Here is an 18,490-nt window from a genome sequence, read left to right on the forward strand (position 1 = left end):
AAGCCCTTCTGTCACAGGACATGCTTTTTTGGTGAGTCTCTATGTGTGCTTTTGAGGTAGAGGGGAAAGAGCCAGGCAGAAGCTCAAAAGTTTTTGCATTGGTAGGTGGAAAGTGAAACTTGTTTCTTTACTGTTTATTTAACTGATAGCTTTTTGTAGCATCAGTTTCCAGCTAGCCTTTGAAGCACCAGCTCTGCAGTAGTAAATGTTACAGAAGTAAGCGTAGTCAATTCAATAATCATTTTTCCTGCAACAGCAGGACACAGTGCTTGAGCAGGAAAGCTGTTGCCATTGGCAGCCCTTTTGTTGAGAGCTAGTCACTCAGGATGCATCTCCCTCTTGATTTGTACACAAGAAGAGTTACTACTTGTTTCATGTTCGTGCTTTTATGGTTAAGGACAGCTCAGCCAGACAAGATTTTACCTGAGTGTTAATGCAGCCCAAATAACAGAGCTAAGCTCAGCTTTATTAGATCTTTAACAGGTGTCTCTGGCTTTAGTCAGAAGCTTAAAGCTAATATGAATTATATTACTTCTCTGTGTGTGATCTTCTTCCAGTGTTGCTGGAAGGGCCTGATTCAGCGTTACAGGTGCTCACCTCCTTCACAAGGAGTGTTTCTGCTACCAGGTGCTGTGCAGCTGTAGAGAGAAGGCAGCGGTTTTTCTATTTCAGCAGATGCTTGCGTTAGTAATTTTGTTTTAAACATTTATCTTCCTCTCCCTGCTAGTGGATCAGTTCAATCTGCCTCTCTCAGAGTTAGAGCAGGATTCAGTCTCTGTATGGCCAGTCCAGTCCACACTGCTAGAAGGCGAGTTAACTGTCCAGCAGATAGAGATGTTAACTCTCCTGGTCATTACTTGATTTAACATTCCAATTTATTGTAGTTTGGTGGTCATGATGATAACTTAGAACTCATAGCTAATCTGGTCTGGCAGCCTGTGCCAGGCTGTTTAAATTGCACTGAGGTCTGTGTAGCAGTCACAGGTGACTGCTCCTCTGATCTTGGCTGCAGGAGTAATTTGACCAGTCTAAAATAATTTATGTGCCACTCACCCTCCAAACTAGCCTTGCTATGAGCTAATAGATCTATTTCAGACTCGTACCTGCTCATACCAGTTCAGTTTCTGTATTGTTGTTACTGAACCTGAGGACCAGACTTGAATTCATCCCTCCCCTCATTCCACAGCTCTAGCAAACTCCTCTCCCTGGATTTAGTGCCTGAACCACACCACCATATATCCTTCTGGGAGATAAATGATCATACTGAAAAAAAAAAAAAAAATCCCCTGCACAAAATGTTTAAAAGAATAATTTATTAGCAAGCCCTCTACAAACTGGTTTCAGCATAGGGGATGCATTTCCTAGAGAGGCAGAAGAAGCAGAAACATGGCAGTTCCCTGAAACTGGGAAGGGTGTTGCCTGCCTGTTGCTGCTGTCTGTGTCCAGGGGCAGCCCTGGGTTTCATACCCACATCTGTGCTACAGGACTGGTGCTAGAACAAGAGCTCCTGCTCAAAGCAGGGAGGTTTTTATAAAGAATTTGTTACATGCTCATCGCATGTTCATTTATAAAATACAGAAGGGACTATGCAGGATGGAGGGGAGGACCAGATAAAAATCACAAGGGCATCAACACCATGCTGGACCCAGAATACATGCCATCAAAGCTGTGGTTACTGGAAGGTGATGTAGGGGAGTCATCCAAGCGAGGAAGATCCAAGAGGTGTTTTCTCCCTTAGGTCTAAAAGAATAACCTGTATGAAGTTTTATTTCCAGAGTTCTCCCAAAGGTTTATTCTGAACCTCCTGCATGGTTTCCTCTGCAATGGACTTGATTTCTCTGTGCAAGTCTTCTATGCTCTTTGAAGCATCCATTGTCTGTTTCCAAGACAAAAAATACAGAAATGTGTTCCTCAATTAACACCACCAAATGAGAAAAACCTTGTTGTTATCTCTGCTTCCCTCTTTACTCAACATTGTTACTATTCATGAGCAGTGAAATGAGCTAATTACACCTCCTCTGCCCTGCTTCTGGAGTGGAATTGGAAAAACCTATTTTATGTAGGAATAGACATTTAAGAAGTAGATGTGGGGCTGGATGAAGGGAAACAAACTGCTGCTGCGGCATGTTGCTTGTTGACAAGTATTTGGGGCATGTAACATAAAGGCAGGTAAACGTTCTTCATCCTGTACTGCCATCTCCCAGAAACATCAGTCCTTCAAAATAAACTCCACCCACAATGGTAGGAACCTCTAAAAATCCATCATATGATGTTCCAGTTTCAGATTTTTTTAAATAGTGCAAGCTGAGGTGGTAGAGCTATACAAAGCTGTGTTCCTCAGGCTGATGTTTAAAGAACAGCAGCATCGCCTCCTTGGGGTTGAGGGCATGACCAAGGCGAGGAAAGGATTTGGTGAGAAGATGTAGAGAGGTGCAGCTTTATCAGAGTGATCTATACAATACTGGCCCACACAACATTGCTTGCTGAGAACGAGCAGGCTGTGAGGATATGCAATAAATAGACTTCACGATTAAATGGTAGCCTTTTCATTTCACAGCACAGCCAGCACCCCACCTTTGTGCTCACACAATATCCTCAAGCAGCTTGCTGATCTCTATTTATTTGGGTAACCAATGGTACTGAGCTGCACTCCAGGCCTTGGACTAAACACTTCTCTGGCAATGTTTGATGTCTGTTATTCTATCTGATACTGAGGGGCAAAGAAACAGGAATGCTAACTACACTTTTAATGTGTACTGAAACTAGATTTTCATCATCATTTCAGAGACACCTCTTCATCATCTATTCTGATATTTATCTGTTTGACAGTTGTGTGCTTTGGGATATTTTAAACAGATGTGTTCCTTTAAGTGAAAACTCCTTTCAAGCAATGGATAGGAAACAAAAGAAATAACAGAAGACATGTAATAAGAGATGTGTGGTCCACTGCTGGAATCTCTGGAAAAATCAGTTTACAGACTATACACAAGTTCCATATTGTCTCATATGACAGCGTGCTTATTTTTGTTTAATGAATTATTTTGGGTTTTGTGCTATGCTACGTGCTTTCTGTCAGCTTATTTTTCCAGTCTTTGTGACGTAGGGAAGGTAATTTGCTAGCATAACATTTACTGGAATAAAAGTCCTAGTTTGGTGATTGTTATACATTTAGGTCCTTCAGGTTCCAATAGTACACAAAAACTCCTAGAGAATCATGTTTACCTGAAACAGGCAGTGAAGAATTACTTTTACCTTACAGTCTGCTCATTTGGAAAATCTGTGTACATCTCCAGCTTCTGGTGACTAGTATCCATAACCTGTGTCCTCCTGTGTCTGCATGAAAGCTACAGAATAAACAGAAGATGCTGCCCATACCTCATGATCGAGCACTGACAGGGTGATGGAGATGGTAAAAAGGATGCCCCCACCAGAAAACCTCAGCCTAGATGATCTACACCCAGGATAAATGGGGAACGCTTCCTCTTCTGGGATAAGGCTGTGCAGTCCTCTGCAAACAGCTCCAAGGGATGAACAAGAAGGAAAAGCGATGCAGCAGCGTGGAACAAAAAAGATCATGTATTTAGAGAGACTTCTGGTAGCATTAAGACAGCAAATGCTGATGGAAACTGGTCCTGTGAGAAGGAAGGTGTCGGAGGGATTCCAGAATCCTTGGCAGGTGCTGCAGGACGCCAAGGAAACAGGCAGGGAAGAGCATAGGTGCGTCCCACTGCTTTTTACCCAGGTTTGTCAGTTTGTCTTTTAAGAAAGAGAATGATTTCCAGAAAGCTCTTTTGGAAAACAAATCAACCAAATGTCTTCCCTCTACCCCAACAGGGCCCCATAGGGTGACCTGGAGCAGGGAATTGCCCTCTCTGCCATAGAGTGGAGTGGCCATGGCTGGTCCCCAGTGTGTCCCCCCAACCAGGAGCAGGAAGGAGGGACGATGGGCACAATTCGGGAGCTCTCACAAGAGATCCCCACGCTCATCTGTGACAGGCCCCTTTAGGGTTATTTCCTCACCTTCCAGTTTAATGTCTTGTCCTTCATCAGATGAGAGAAGGACTGCAGAACCTTCTCTTGGAAGGAGCTGTTCTCATAACGTTCATTTCCAAAGTTTCCTCGTTCCGCTGCTTCTTCCGGGCTTAAATGAAGAAACAGAATCACATCGGGCTTTGGGAGTCCAACGTCAGGCTGTTTGCACCAGTCCAGGCAGAAGTTCTGTCCCAAACAAAGACAACCAAGTTTGAGGTGAAAGAAAGGAATGTGAAGAAGGGAAAGAATCAGGTTATTGGGAGAGGGGGGGTAGGAAAGGAGCAGCCAGAGAAGAGAAGAAATGCAGCTTGAAACACTAAGCACAGGCTACAAACTGAAAAGGCTTATCACGTGGGAATTCAGTCCTGGTAATTTTGGGGGGCCAGGTTTTACTACGTGCTGTGCACCCCTCATGCTCATTTAAGTTGGACAGAGCTAAAGATTTTAACATTTTCTGCAGAGCTAAATACCAAGTCATATTTTGAGCCTCCATACAGCTGTTATCAGTCCAAAACATCATACAGTTTTAGTGTGAATCTTCTGCGAGCCCATGGAGGCTCCTTTTCAGAAAAATGCCCACCCTATTCAGGAATTTCAGCCCAGACACAAAGCTTTCCAACTCTTGGATCTTGTTGTCAGATTTGAAGGCTTCCATCAGGGCACACGGATCCATGATGTTGTGGAGAGACCGCTGAGTCCGCTTACTGCTCATCCACACGGGCACCAGCGATGACCAGGGTGATCTTAAATGTATCAAGAGTGACTGCGGGCTCTGGAGGGGAGGGTGCAGCACATGGGGACCCAGAATCAACTCAGTGCTTCAAGGAAGCGGGGAAGGGCTTGGACAGGAATGAGTGTAGGTCAACTCTCAGCTGCACAGCTGGTGTTGCAGCTTCTGTGACCACAGGACACTCTGAGGATCGGTGGCTACTGAGCAGGAATGGGATGCATCTGATGAAGTGGGACAAGAGTGTCTGTGCAAACAGGCTGGCTAAGCTTTAAATGTCAGGGGAATGTTTGCAATCTGTAGAGAGCTGAAGGTGGGAGGCCAGGAAGAAATGTCTGGGGGATGATACGGTAATGGAAGCTCCCCTGAAAGCAGCAAAACTGGGGCAGAGTAAGACGGGCGATGTTGGGGTGGGGCCTGGTACAGACTGCCTGGTTAGAGAGGAAGTTGATGAACATTCTTTAGGCAGCTGGAAGAAGGATCACAACTGCAGGTCCGGGTACTCATGGAGGATCTCAACCACCTCCCTATCTGCTGGGCACAAGCAATCCAGGTTTCTGGAGTGTGCTGAAGAAATTCTTGACACGGTGATTGATAAGCCCGTGAGGGGAGGTGACAAGAAAGAACTGGTCAAAGATGTGAAGGTCAAGGGCAGCCCTGGCTGCAGAGAACACAAGACAGTGGTTTAAAATCTGGAGAGGAGTCAACAAGACAAACAGAATTGCCAGCATGGACTTCAGGAGGGCAGATTTATTAGGGACCCCTTAGCAGGATGCCCAGGGAAACTCATGTGGAAGGCAAAGAGACACAGGAGAGCTGGCTGATCTTCCAGGACAGCCTCCTCAGAGCACAGCTCGGGAGGATCTTATAGGTGTGTAGAATGACCCAAAGGAAGGCTGAGAGAGCTGACTTGTCTTGAAAGCAGACAAAAACAGGCCAAAAGGCACAAGTGGGAATGTGAGAAATTCAGGAATGAAGAAAATAATGTTTACTATGAAGGTGAGCAAACACTGAAAGAAAAGCCCAGAAAGCTTGTGGATTTACATCCCTGGAGATACTCAAACCTTGGCTGGATGTGGCCCCAAGCAGCCTGCTTGACATTGGACCTACTCTTGAGCAGGAGGCTGGGCTTTGTGACTTCCACAGGTCCCTTCCAACATGCACCATTCTTTTATTCTTTGCAAATTTATGGGCCAGCAGCCAGGGCAAGTGCGGAGAATCTCAAATAAACTCGCAAAATCATTCTCCAGAGTCAAAAAGGCCGGCTTCCCCACAGCCAGCAGTCTGTCCAGATTTATAAAAAGTAACCAAATGAGTTTCTCTGCTCTTTCTGGGGAAGTGGTAGACCTAGGCAAACCGACCACGTCAATACCTGAGCGGGAACTTCCACCCCTCCATTTCAATTCTCATTTCCCCAGAGCAGGAGCCTGGGCCATGCATGCCAACCTCTGTATCAGGCCTCTAACTGGAGCTGCCTTCCCAAATGCAGAGAGGGGCAGGGGCTGCCGTAGTTCTCACTCACCTCTTTGGCGCTTGTGAAGGCCACTCCAGAGAAGGCGTATCTGTCAACCACAAGTGTGATCCCTTGATGTAGTTTCTCTTTCATCAATGGTCTGAAAACCATGTGGGAGAAAAAAAAAAATAAAATTACACTCCTTTATAGCAATACAAATGAAAGGAGTTCATCTAAGATGGCTCATGAGGTCAGTGATTCTCTATTGTTACAGTGATCGTTAGCAGTGTCAGGGTTATCTGCGACGCTGATCGCAGATAAATAGCTATTTGTATTCTGTCCTCTAACAGACATGAAACAAATATCCTTTCAAGACTCCAAAGTTCAGGGTGCCCCAGTGCCTATCCCTGCTCTAGGCAGCTCCATGGCTTACAGGCAAGATCACAGATGAACTATAATCAGACATGAACAGCTTAGTCCTCTTCCTTTTTTAAGCAGTGCAGCAGATTTGTGATACGCTCTGCCTCAGTCAGAGAAAAGCATTCTTTATTCATTACAATGACATTTCTTACTACAGCTCACTCATCTGCCTTATGCTTTCCTAGTTTGCTGGGCACCACCACTACAGCAGAATTGGCAAAGCTTTTTTATTAAAATTAAAACATTTTGCAATATAGATTTCCAGGTAAAAACAACAGCTGACACTGATTTCCCTAGCTCCACACACGAAGACTCAGGGGCCAAAAGCAAGGACAGCCACTTATGGCTGAATGCAGCCTTTGGCTAGAGGGCAAGTTTGGACACGATTCCTTAACCACTCTGTCACTCACACGGATTTCCTTGCAAAGCAAGGTCTCTTCATTCAGGAAAGAAAGTAAACTCGCAGTCTAGGCTGGTACAGTCTCAGCTCCCCAATTCTTGAATCCAGTACAGCACAGGGATTGGAAATATCGTACCTATGATTTAAAAAACCCAAAAAACACCCCAAACCATGGGATTTGATCTAAGATTAAATCCAAAACTGTGAGAGTCCTTGAGACATTGCTTCCAGGCATGTTTCCCTTGCTAAACAGGCTCGTACTCTCGTACCTACTGTATTCACTGCAAGCTAAAACCCGGGAGGATTCAACGCCATGTGTTTTTCTTTTACAACTTAACAAACATTATCTTTACACGTGTTCCCAGCGGTTAGCGGAGAAGAGCAGGTGAATGGTGTGGTCCTCCAGGTTCTTCTCCTTCACCAGGTAGGAGCCGATCAGACGCCCAATCTCCGTTGTTCTCTCTGTACGAAAAAAGGGGAAAAGGAACAAATGCTGCCCCAAGCTGTTCTTGCCAAAGGGGTGTCTGTCCTGGGGGGGGGTGGGGGGCATGTCAGTGTGTCTGTCACGGGTGGGAGGTTGGTCTGTCCAGGGCTGGGGTCTATCTGCCTGTCACGGTTGGGATGAGGTCAGTCTGCCCCTGGTGGGAGGAGGTCGGTCTGTCCAGGGCTGGGGTTTATCCGTCTGTCACGGGCAGGAGGAATTTGGTCTATCTGAGGGGGGGGTGTCCGTCTGTCACGGGTGGGAGGAGGCCGGGCCATGAGAGGATGGGTGCCAATCTGTCACGGGTGAGAAGAGGTCGGTCCGTCCGGGGATGGGGGTCTATCCGCCTGTCACGGGCTAGGAGGAGGTCGGTCTGTCCGAGGGTGGGGGTGAGGGGCCGGGTGTGCCACGAGAGCCCTCGAATGGCGCTCCCGCCCCCGGGGGCACACCGGGCGCCGCGGCCCCGGCCTAGCGGGACTCCCTCCCCCCTCCCCGTTTCCTCCGGGTGTCGGCAGGTCCCGTACCCGGGAAGCGGAGGAGGTCGGCGCGGTGGCCGTCGGCCCGCAGCGCCTCCACCAGCCGGCGGCCCTGCGTGCTCTTCCCGGCGCGGTCCACCCCCTCCAGCACGATCAGCGCCCCGCGCCGGCCCGCCATCGCGCGCGCTGCCGCCGCCCCGCCCCTTCCGCCACTGCCCGGCCAATCCCGGCGAGCGCCCCCGGGCCGCTCTAGGCGTCGGAAGGGCACAGAGGCGCCGAGGTCCTCCCGGGAGGCGGGAAGGGAGGCCCCGCCCCCTCCCGCCCCGCCCCTCATGAATATGCAACAGGAGCGTCCCCGGTGGCCAATGGGCGCCGAGAGGACTATGAATATGGGATGAGGCCGGGGCCACGGCCCTCGTCATGCGGGCCCGGCAGGCGGCGGGAAGCGGCGGCGGCGGCGGGGCGCGGGCCGCAAGATGGCGACCGCCATGTACCTGGAGCACTACCTGGACAGTGAGCGCGGGGCGCGGCTCCGGCGGGGAAGGCGGGGGGGCGGCGGAGCCGGGGGGGGGGAGCGGCGGCGGCCGGGCCGGGGGCGGCGGCGGCGGCGGCGCGGGAATTAGAACTGCGCCACGGGCTGGGTGGAGGGGGGGCGGTGCCGTGCTGCGTCATCAGCCGCCGCTGCCGCTTGCGTCATCGCTGCGCGCCGAGGAGAGAAGGGCTGCGAGGCAATGGCCGGCTGCGAGGCGATGGCCGGCTGCGAGGTCACGGTCGGCTGTGCCGGTCCCGCCGCTCCGTTCCTCGGCGTTGGGCGCACCTCTCCGCCCGGGTACGTTTAGCTGCCCCCGTGAGACGGTGCGGCGTGCGGCTCTGCCGAGGCGGCTCGGTGTTCCCTGTCAAAGGAGGGGTGGGTGCTGTGAGGAGGACAGGCCTGTGTAAACAGGTACATGAGGTATTTCTTGGCCTCTGTGTTCCAGGTATCGAAAACCTGCCCTGCGAGCTGCAAAGGAACTTCCAGCTGATGCGGGAGTTGGATCAGAGAACAGAAGGTGTGTTCAGGTATTTCAATAAGCACAGTCTGGTAGAGAGCCTCGACCTGAAGGATGGGAAGAGTCCTGTGGAAATTGCTGTAGAGGCCGTGTCTCCCTTCTACCACTTGTCCTTTTCTCGACCTGAGTGCTGTGCAGCGTTTGTTTCCTTTCTGTGAGGGCTACAGCTCACGAAACTAGATTTTTTTTTTCAGCAGTCGCGTGTGAATTTGTAGCTGTGTGATTTCTGTACCCGATGGCACCCTGGATGGCCTTAGTTGCACATACTTCCACATCTACTGAGTTGTAGATTGCTGTGTGTCTTGCGAGACCAATTTTTTTTTTCTTTTCTTTTGAGGTTTGTGTTGGAATCTGGTTGCACATTAATGATTTTCAGTTTGTACCATCAGAACAGGAAACAGCTGTGCAGCAAATACAGTCTTCTGTGTGTGGGAAGAGAGGTTGAAGTTTGTGTACCCATGAGTTCAGTTTGTGATCTTAACTGTGAGACCCTCCTCTGAATTAACTGTAAAACACTTGAGAAATCAGAATCACACTGCAAGTGTTGAAGAGTAAATACCTTTAACTTTTTTTTAAGAAAGGTAAATACGTTAAGGAATCAGGGCAAGTCCAAAAACTGTCAGGAGAGGTCTTCTAAATACCATGAAAAGGTAGAAGGAAAAAATACTTGCTTTGCCAGAGAGCTTTCTCACATGTATATACTTTGCTTTTCAGATAAGAAAGCAGAAATTGACAGTCTTGCAGCGGAATACATTGAATCAGTGAAGAACATGTTACCCGAGGAGCGAGTGGAACACCTGAAGAAAATCCAAAGTGCCTACAGCAAATGTAAAGAGTACAGCGATGATAAAGTGCAGCTGGCCATGCAGACGTACGAGATGGTGAGGATCACTACCAGGGAGCCTTGTGTAAAAATGGTCGTGCTCTGGAATGGGGCGGCTGGTGGATGTGGAAGACGCTTCCACAGTGTTCATTTTCCCTGACATATTTATGGTTTTGCTTAAATATCTTACTGAAACAAATTACTAGTCCTCAAGCTTATTTTTCTTACTCTTGCCATCCCCCAAAAGCCTCCTCTTGTGTTACCAGGTTTTGTGTCAAGCAGACTTCTCTTATGGTGAAGAGTTAAATGAGTTTAGCCCACTTGGAGATTGCTTGATTGGTTGTACCTGTCTGCTGTGTAACAATACCAGCTAATTTACCCTTCTCCCTGGCAGCTCCCCTGTCACACGATAATTTATTTAGGGCTGGTCTTAGCTGTAAGCAACATTTTTTTTTAAGTCAACTTCAATACTATATTGTGGAGGAATGGAAGAAAACCTGCTCAATTACCTTGGTTTCCAAGTGACAGAAGAAAGCAGCCCTGTCAGCGCCACCATTCTGGTTGTATATTGGACTCCAGACTTTCCTGGATGGATGTGGTGGGAAAAGTCTCATTTCTTAAGATGCAGCTTACCACTTTTTTCTTCTTCTGCCCCTACACCTGCGTCTGTTTAGCTGTCCCTTGAATAATTCTTATCTCTGTATTTTATAGCCCAGATAAAACTTGAGCGAGGGGAATCCTTTTGGCTGTGCTTAGTGTGTTTTGTCCAGTTTCTAGAGATGCTTTGGGTTCTGCTACCTCTGCAGCTGCAGTACGTTTTATTGGCATCAAATACTGCAGAAAAGGAAATTATTTCACAGGAACTGAAAAGTGGCCTAGATAACTAGGTAACTACTTTGAGAACTAGCTACTGCAGCAACACAGTTTGGTGAGGGGTGGCTTAAAATACCTTTGCTATGTCTCTGTTCTGTCAGCCACATTATTGCAACCAGGGTAGTACAATGTACTTACTTATTGTGTATTGACTTGATATTCGAGATAGTCAACAGAAGACTGTACTTATTACTAAATTTCTTCGAATAGAGTGCTAGTAGAATACCAGAAAAAACAGTTACCTGCTCAACACATTCCATGGACAATAGTTGAATAATGTATTTTGAAAATTGCAGGGAGAAAACAATTATTTTTAATATCTCTCGTTGTCTTCTTTTGTTCTGCAAACCATTAGCCTGAGTTGCTTTGACTCTCCTTTATACCAACTCCTTTTTCCTTCCTTTCTCCTTGTCTGTAGAGGGATTGGGTCCTCTTGCTTTTGCCTGTTTTCTTTTTCTCTCCGCCTTAATTCCCTTTGTGTGTACCATTTCCCTTTTTCCCGTTTGGTACCCCTTTTGTGCCTTGCTCTGAAGTAGTGTACTCCTGTTCATGCTGATAAGAGCCAAGTTATTAGACCTTCCTGTGTTCGTTGGGGGATTTATTTTTTTTTTTTTTAAATTCAGTTTGTGGTTTCCTCTTCTGTGCAGGTGGATAAGCATATCCGCCGGCTGGATGCAGACTTGGCACGATTTGAAGCAGATCTGAAAGATAAACTGGAAGGCAGTGACTTTGAAAACCCTGGATCTCGAAGCCTGAAAAGTGTGTAAATTTTATACAGTTGACAGCCTTTCCAGCACTAACCATATCTAACCAGAAAGGCTAAGATACAAAGCAGTCTGTTAATTCTGGAGGAAGAAAAGTAGAACAATATGGTGTACTTCTCTACTTGTTTTTAATGCTCTTCAAATATTTACAGTGCTCTGGTGGGCAATAAACAGGTGAATCTAATGCTGGGATCTAACTTACTGCCTCTGCTGGCCAGATCATCCTGAGGTGGCCCACAGTTACTGGTTGTAAGGAGGCTACTGGCTGAGGGGGAACTAACTGTGACAAAACCGAACTGATGTTCTTACAGCTCTTGAGTGTAACAGTCTTAGTTTTAGGCTTGATCTGGTACTGAGTAAGTTCTCAGCTCTTCTTGAGTAGAATAGATTTGCCTATTTTCCTCCTTTTACCAGAATTTGAATACTAATCAAACTGAGAACAGCAGGAAAATTTAGGAGTTAAAGGAAGGTACCAGTTTCTGTAATGTGTACCAGAGGTCTCGTATGATTACAGTGAAATTTGAGCATGGTTAACAGCAGCCCAGCTTTATGCCTTTGAACTATGAAATAAGGGGTAAGATCAGGTGTGTGGAGATAAATGTTATGTTAGTTACTGAGTAACCGGTTAACGGGCTGAGTGGTTAAAATATACTGAGATTTAAAAAAAAAAGAATATTACAACATGTCTAATTAAATACGATGCCATTTATATTTTGTGCAACAATATGGGCTAACACTGTATTGTAGTGATTTAATTGCCAAAACTGTGAACGCAAGAGTTTGGTGCCCAGTTGTACTGCTTGCCAGTTTGGTGCGTTTGTGGCATAAAAATGTATTTCAGAAGCAGTATTCATGTTCAGTTACGTATGAAATAGCGTTTTCAAAACAATAAATGCATCAAAAGTTAAACGTGGAGATGTTTCTGGTATTGGAGTATAGGTTGAAATGATGGTATTTGTATTTTTCCTTTATAGAGGGACGAAGTCAGAAAGACAAAAGAGGCTCTCGCGGCCGAGGCAGGCGAACATCTGAAGAAGATACACCAAAGAAAAAGAAACTCAAAGGAGGGTAAGGCATACCCAGTCACAGCTCTGGTGACTTTGGCTTGACACTTCATGAATTTTCCGCAAGCTCATGTTACCCTATTTGTGACTCCTGTCTGGATGGTGAGTGGTGTTAGAGTGTTCTGCTCTCAGTCCATTTCGTTAGTGTCCTGCTTAGGACAAGTCAGATTTGTTAATTAACTCCTTGGTTGGCATGTGGAAGCTCAGCATGCTTGGAATGCCCTCGGACTGGAAGGACAAGATCTGCCTCTCTGTTGCTGTTGGCAAGCTGGGAGGAAATAGCTGTGATTTTTGTCATGCAGCTATTTTTAACGGTTGCTTCTGGTCTTGATTGTAAAAAGTAACACTTGCTCATCAGGACAAAAACTGATGTTGTATTGTTGTTCTAGAGATCTTGGACAATTGGGGGGGGGTGTTTTCAAAGAATGGTGTCCTAAATCTTGAATAATGTGATACAGTTTTGTGAAGCAAGGAAGAAAGCGTGTCTGCTCCCTGGGATATGACTCGTACTAAAGGGGCTCTGATAATTCTGATATTTTCAGTTGGCTAAATGGAGGGGCAGAAAACTAAAAATGGTTTCCATTGACCATTACTGACATGTCAACTTAATACATTCCTGTCAGAGCAAGAGGGTTCTCTCGTACCTGACAACAAGAAAAGTATGTGTATTAAAATAGGTTGGGGGGAAAAAATCAGATTCTTCTGTCCACAGGCAGAAGTGATCTGTACATTATTTTTGTTCCTGTGGTCGTGGCATCTACAAATTGTTCTCTTAGTCCTTTATAGTCAACCTCATGTTTTGTGTTTGATCAAACCTACCTTATCGTTTTAATCATTGGATAATATGTGATAATGTAATCTAAACTCTATAGCAAGGTCCCTGTATTTTAGGGAAGATACTGTTAAAAACCAATTTTCCCAAGTGGGATTTAGATCCTGGAAAAATGGTGTTGCCTGCAACTGAAAAGTGTTTTGTCCTCAATCTGTCCTTGTCCACAGATCTGAGTTTGCTGATACCATCCTGTCGGTGCATCCGTCGGATGTCCTGGACATGCCAGTGGACCCCAACGAGCCTACCTACTGCTTGTGTCACCAGGTGTCCTACGGAGAAATGATTGGCTGTGACAACCCAGATGTAAGCACTGGAGATTATTTATTTTCAGATGTTCACTATATCACAACACTGAAATCTGAGGGTGGGGTACTTGCTGTTTTAGATTATACAAAATGAAAGTAACACTTGTGAGACACAAAGCATCTCCTCTGTGGGTTTTTCCTTTCTGTTTTGCAGTGCCCAATTGAATGGTTCCACTTTGCTTGTGTGGACCTCACCACCAAACCAAAAGGGAAATGGTAAGTATGACAACATACAGCGCTTTGATTTTTATCAGGCTACAATCTGCCTGAAAAATAATCACAATAACAATTAAAACTCCACTGTGACCCTTCCTGACAGAGGAGTTTTGCTCTTGTCAGCAAAGGGTTTGCATCCTCCATGGTTTGGGATTGTGTTTGTGTGAAGGTAGAAGGTACAAGGGGAACCTTCTTCCTAAAGTCTACTTCCACATGAGTCTTAGATTGTGGTGGGAGCAAAACAAGGACCCGGGCATATGTAAAATTGCATTATAATTGCATTTGATCTGAGCCTCTGTAAATGTATTCATCTCGGGCCTGCTGTATTGTGTGGTTGTGGCTGTGGTTAAAACTGAGCAGAGATGTATTTATTTTTTTCACTTCTGGAAGCAAAATTTGAGGACTGCTCTAGCTTTTGCTTATGTATGTGCTCATCTTGAAAAGAATTATAGGCTTGTTCTGTTTAATGGACAGCTCTCATCTAGTAGGATGCTTATCAGAAACGGGCTTAAGTGAAAGTGAACTGCAGTCATTGGAGGGAGAGGAAGGAAGGAATTGGGGGAACGCAGCTTTTTTCTTTTGCCTGTAGAGGAAGCTCGTGTGACAAACTTGAAGAAGTTACTTGGAGTAACTTCTAGGTGAATAAAATAATATGAATAACAGCTGTGAGTGGTTGATGAGCCCTGGAAGCCTTCTAGTGCTGTCACTTCTGCTCACCCAGATTGGTACAGTTTCTTTTCTATTTGCCCAGGCTTCCTGCGTGTCATGAGAATTGTTGCAGTTACTTAAATTGGCTGCTTTTAAACCACCCTCCCACCCACTCGTTCCCAAATAATAAAAAGAGTTCTTGGGCTATGTGTTGTTAATTTCAGGAACTGATTACTGCCTCTTTTTCCCCTGTAGGTTTTGTCCTCGTTGTGTTCAGGAAAGAAAGAAAAAGAAGTAAGGAGTGGAGGGGAATACATCCTCTGAGGCAAGAAGAATTTAATATATTCCTTCCTTCGTGTTGCAATATTATCTTTGATTTTATTTTTATTTTTTTTTAAACTACCCTCCTTCTTTTTCTGGTATGATATTTAATTGTCCAGTGGCCAGTTGTAATTCCTGTTCTTTCATAAGAAAATGGCTGTGGGAGGGAGGGAATTTGCCACGGGGATTTTATTTATGTTACACTTGCACAGCACTGAAATTGGTGTTACTATGAAGTGCTAGGGCAGCCAGTAGCTGTGTAGTCTCTGCTAGTTTATAGGAATCTGTGAAACCATGTAAGGCATTGCAGGAGAATGAAATACCTGTATCTTCAGCATGGTGCATTGCCATCATGGAAACAGTTTAGGCCTAGAGCTTGGTGTGAGGGAGGAGAAGGAATGTGCTCCGGTGTAGCCTGCATGAAAGAAGTAGGCTCCATTGTTTAGGTGTGAAGTCCATTTGTTGTGCAGTTTTGTAGTAGGGAAAGGAACAGGGAAACTGGGTAACTGTTTCCAGGGTTGGCTTCCTCAAAGCCAAGTACTGTGCTTAGTTTTGGCAGGGGTGGAAGAGAGGTAAGATCCAAACCTTCTCTTTTGGGGAGTTTCTTCTGTCTGCCTTTGCACTGCCTTTATTTTACTTGATCTAGCCTCCCATTCACATGAACCTTAACAGAAGCAAACCATTTGGCTTTTCACCTGCTAGGAAAGGTTTGTCTTTTTGGGATAAAACCTTTAAATAGCAAAGGAATTGTCCAGCAGTGTTTCTTAGTGACAGTAATATTGAGAGAGGGCGTTACCTTTCCTGGCTGTTCCCATTTCTCTCAAGATCCTTTAAGTACATTACTGTGAAGATGAAACCTACAGTATTCTTACAGAGATAGAAGGTCTGATTTATTCATAAAATAAGATGAAGGCCTCATTTTTGTTACTTGTGTTTGCCTGGGTTGCACCTGGGTAAATCAGGCAAACAAGCTTTAGGGGAGCGTTCCCTGAGGACGGTGTGTACATTCCCATGTTGCTGTGGGAAAGCATAAAGGAGGCCACTGGGTAGTTTGGTGGGGGGATTTGAATAGCATTTGCTGTGAAGCACTGCTATTGAAGGCCATTCATCAGGAATGTTTTAAAATTACTTAGTGTCTTTTTTTAAGGGGGGGGGGGGCACATTTGCATGTTCTTGACTTCTTTAAGCTGCCTTTCGGATTATGAATGTGAATCCTTGCTGTCGTCACGGTGTCAGTTGCAGCAAGGGAAGAACCAGGAGTAGGAAAATAAAAGTCTTTTTTCCTTCCTCTGAGTTACAGTGGATGCAGAAGTTGAGGGAAGAGCAGGGATAACTCTTGTCCTCACATACATCCCCTGTATTATGGGGCTTACCTGCCTACAATAAAAGGTGTCGTGGGGAAAGGTGGTTCTGCTGGTGGAGGGGGGGGGGGGGGGGGGGAAAAAAGCCGTCCCAAACGAAAACCCCCTGCAGCAGTAGGCACCAGGGTTCATGAACTTTGCTGGCTGTGATCCCTGATGGGTGTTGATGGCAGCTCTGTGCAGGGCTGTGTACTACTTTGCATACCATTGTGCCGAGCTCTTGGTATAGACTGCTGGAAAGGCATTAAGAAACTTCCAGATAAGCTTTTGTTCTGCTGTAAAAGCAATCTGAATGAACAATACAGAAGAAAAAAACCACTTCTAGTCAGATTTTGGCACCTGTTTCCAAAAGAAAAAAGTTTTTTCCCTGTAATACTAACCCTCTTACTTGTGTTTTGTAATGAAAGAAAGTAGAACACAGCTCTTGCCAATTTTCCTTCCCTCCTTTGCTCTGTTGGGCTTTGTAGATGCTGCAGGTATGTCAAGACTGACATGGAAGAAACCTCTTGATACTGAGACAGCTTTTCTGTGAACATTTTGATTTATTGCATCTGCTATGGGAAAAAAAAAAAACAAAAAAACCAAACAAACCCATCTCCGGGGTCCTGTCATTTAAACTGTGATGTTGCACGTGTCTTCGCTCCGTTGCATCACTCCGCACGTTGTGTATGAAATTGCTGCAGTTACGTTTACAAGATGACGCACGTTTGTCATTGTTGCCGTTATAATAGCACCCGCAAAGCAGGCAGACAAACTAAATGCGGAGGGAAGGAGGAGAAAAAGCACAGTCATGCAATCCTGAACTTAGAAATACAGTCAGCCCTCTTTTTTTTTTTTTTTTTTTTTATTTCTGCCTCTTTTTTTTTTGAGAGCAGATTTATTCGTGATACCTCATGAGCCAGCCTGTAATTCAGTAACCAGGGAGTGAGACCTGTACCTCATTGACCTGCTACACTGGATTAACGTAGGGGCGTTACTGCGTCCTGAAGACTAGTGACTAGTGTTGATGCCGTTCCAGGTTTTATTTTCCCCTTCCATTCAATGGTATCATATACAACTTTTTTTTTTTTTTTTTTCCCCTAAGGCTTTATTAGTAGTGGTATCACCATACGTTAAGCATGTGATTTGAAACAATCTCAGAATTCCACTGCGCCTCCCTGGAGGTCGTGCTGGAAACGTGCCCGTACAGAAGTACGGCAGCTACGGATGAGTTGAGCACCCTCAGCTCAGAAAACATGGTCAGGTAGGACAACAAAATTGTTAGCAAGTGCTTGTCGGGGCTCAGAAGAACAGATGTTTTCCATTTTAACCAGCAAAGCAAAAAGAAAAATAAGCTCTAGAAGCTGGCATCAGCCCTCAAAAGGAAAGATAGCTCGCTAGGAATTGTGAACAGTGTGAGGTACAAAATACTCTTCTTTACGACATAACATCTCTCATGTCAGGATATCTGATACCAGCAATAAACTGTCCCACTGGGAACATACCAGCACGGGGGCTTTGGCAGGCTCAGGAGCGTCTCTTGGCCGCATACACCTGCCTTTAGAGATTTTTTTAAAACTCCTTTATAGACAGAAATACCAGTAGCCTTCATTTTTGCTTATGAAAGGATTTAAATCTTTCTCCTGACTTTTGAATGTACAGTGTTAAATATACTTTTCTGGAGTGAACAAGACTGTGATACACGTAAAGGAATGTTCCACTAAGATTGTCAAAGCACCCGAATACCCTGCGGGGTTCAGCTTTATTGCAGTGTCCAAACTGGAGGTGAAACGACTTTAACCCCATTGTTCTATTTTTTAAAGGAATTAGATCTATGTTCCCTTTGTAAATGGAAGAGAATATAAATCTTTTTATTAAGAAAAAAAAAAGGAATGTAAAGTAAAAATGTATATCTGTATTTTTGGATCATGTTATAGATAATGGATATATTGTTATAAATAAAGTATTTTTGGGAACAAAGACGTACAAGAGTGTGTTGCAGCAGCCCGGGAGAGCTTGTGCGGGCGATGAGGGGGGGCTGCACCGTGGGGGTCTGTGCCTCGCGGAGCAGGGGGGCCGTGCCCGAGGACACGGAGGGGGGGCACTTGAGGACACGGGAGCGTGGGGACTGTGGCCCTGAGCCCTGCGAGGACACGGGGCGGGGGGGGGACACCGTGTCCATGAGCCCTGCAAGGACATGGGGGGGGGGGACAGTGTCCGTGAGCCCTGTGAGGAGATTGGGGGGGGGGGGGGGGGGGGTTGTTCG

At 45.8% G+C, this 18,490-nt stretch overlaps 2 protein-coding genes across 7 annotated transcripts; one reads left to right on the plus strand and one right to left on the minus strand.

Annotated features, from left to right (window-relative positions):
* Window positions 1–1,298: 1,298 nt before the first annotated feature.
* Window positions 1,299–8,661, minus strand: DTYMK (deoxythymidylate kinase). Of its 4 annotated transcripts, none has more exons than XR_012624248.1 (6): window positions 8,038–8,358; window positions 7,386–7,494; window positions 6,282–6,372; window positions 4,021–4,218; window positions 3,376–3,518; window positions 1,299–1,876 (listed from the first exon to the last, which is right to left on the minus strand). XR_012624248.1 is itself a non-coding variant. In XM_074833363.1 (6 exons), exons 1-6 carry the CDS (start codon window positions 8,659–8,661, stop codon window positions 1,852–1,854), a joined length of 681 nt encoding a protein of 226 aa, XP_074689464.1. In that variant the 3' UTR covers window positions 1,299–1,851. The 4 variants fall into 4 exon arrangements, 3 of the variants coding, with proteins under 3 accessions (XP_074689464.1, XP_074689462.1, XP_074689463.1); XM_074833363.1 differs by lacking the exons at window positions 3,376–3,518; window positions 8,038–8,358 and adding exons at window positions 3,253–3,344; window positions 8,496–8,661; XM_074833361.1 differs by lacking the exon at window positions 3,376–3,518 and adding an exon at window positions 3,253–3,344.
* Window positions 8,374–18,206, plus strand: ING5 (inhibitor of growth family member 5). 3 transcript variants are annotated; one of them, XM_074833365.1, is made up of 9 exons: window positions 8,374–8,502; window positions 8,967–9,038; window positions 9,753–9,919; window positions 11,382–11,493; window positions 12,473–12,566; window positions 13,562–13,697; window positions 13,854–13,915; window positions 14,819–14,888; window positions 16,713–18,206. In XM_074833365.1, the coding sequence occupies exons 1-8, from the start codon at window positions 8,466–8,468 to the stop codon at window positions 14,859–14,861; spliced, it is 723 nt and encodes a 240-aa protein (XP_074689466.1). In that variant the 5' UTR covers window positions 8,374–8,465; the 3' UTR covers window positions 14,862–14,888; window positions 16,713–18,206. The 3 variants fall into 3 exon arrangements, with proteins under 3 accessions (XP_074689466.1, XP_074689465.1, XP_074689467.1); XM_074833364.1 differs by lacking the exon at window positions 16,713–18,206 and having other exon boundaries at window positions 14,819–16,313; XM_074833366.1 differs by lacking the exons at window positions 8,374–8,502; window positions 16,713–18,206 and adding an exon at window positions 8,710–8,818 and having other exon boundaries at window positions 14,819–16,313.
* The last annotated feature ends 284 nt before the right edge of the window (window positions 18,207–18,490 follow it).

Source organism: Strix aluco, chromosome 9 (genome assembly GCF_031877795.1).
Source record: "Strix aluco isolate bStrAlu1 chromosome 9, bStrAlu1.hap1, whole genome shotgun sequence".
NCBI classification, from domain to species: Eukaryota; Metazoa; Chordata; class Aves; order Strigiformes; family Strigidae; genus Strix; species Strix aluco.

Coding starts and splice junctions, on each gene's coding strand:
- DTYMK (XM_074833361.1), bottom strand. CDS start 8,323: ATGAGGGGCGGGGCGGGAGGGGGCGGGGCCTCCCTTCCCGCCTCCCGG. Junction 6,373..7,385: donor GCTAACCGCTGGGAACACGT/GTAAAGATAATG, acceptor CATGGTTTTCAG/ACCATTGATGAAAGAGAAAC. Junction 4,219..6,281: donor CCTTCACAAGCGCCAAAGAG/GTGAGTGAGAAC, acceptor TGTTTGGGACAG/AACTTCTGCCTGGACTGGTG.
- ING5 (XM_074833365.1), top strand. CDS start 8,466: ATGGCGACCGCCATGTACCTGGAGCACTACCTGGACA. Junction 9,920..11,381: donor CCATGCAGACGTACGAGATG/GTGAGGATCACT, acceptor TCTTCTGTGCAG/GTGGATAAGCATATCCGCCG. Junction 13,698..13,853: donor TTGGCTGTGACAACCCAGAT/GTAAGCACTGGA, acceptor TCTGTTTTGCAG/TGCCCAATTGAATGGTTCCA.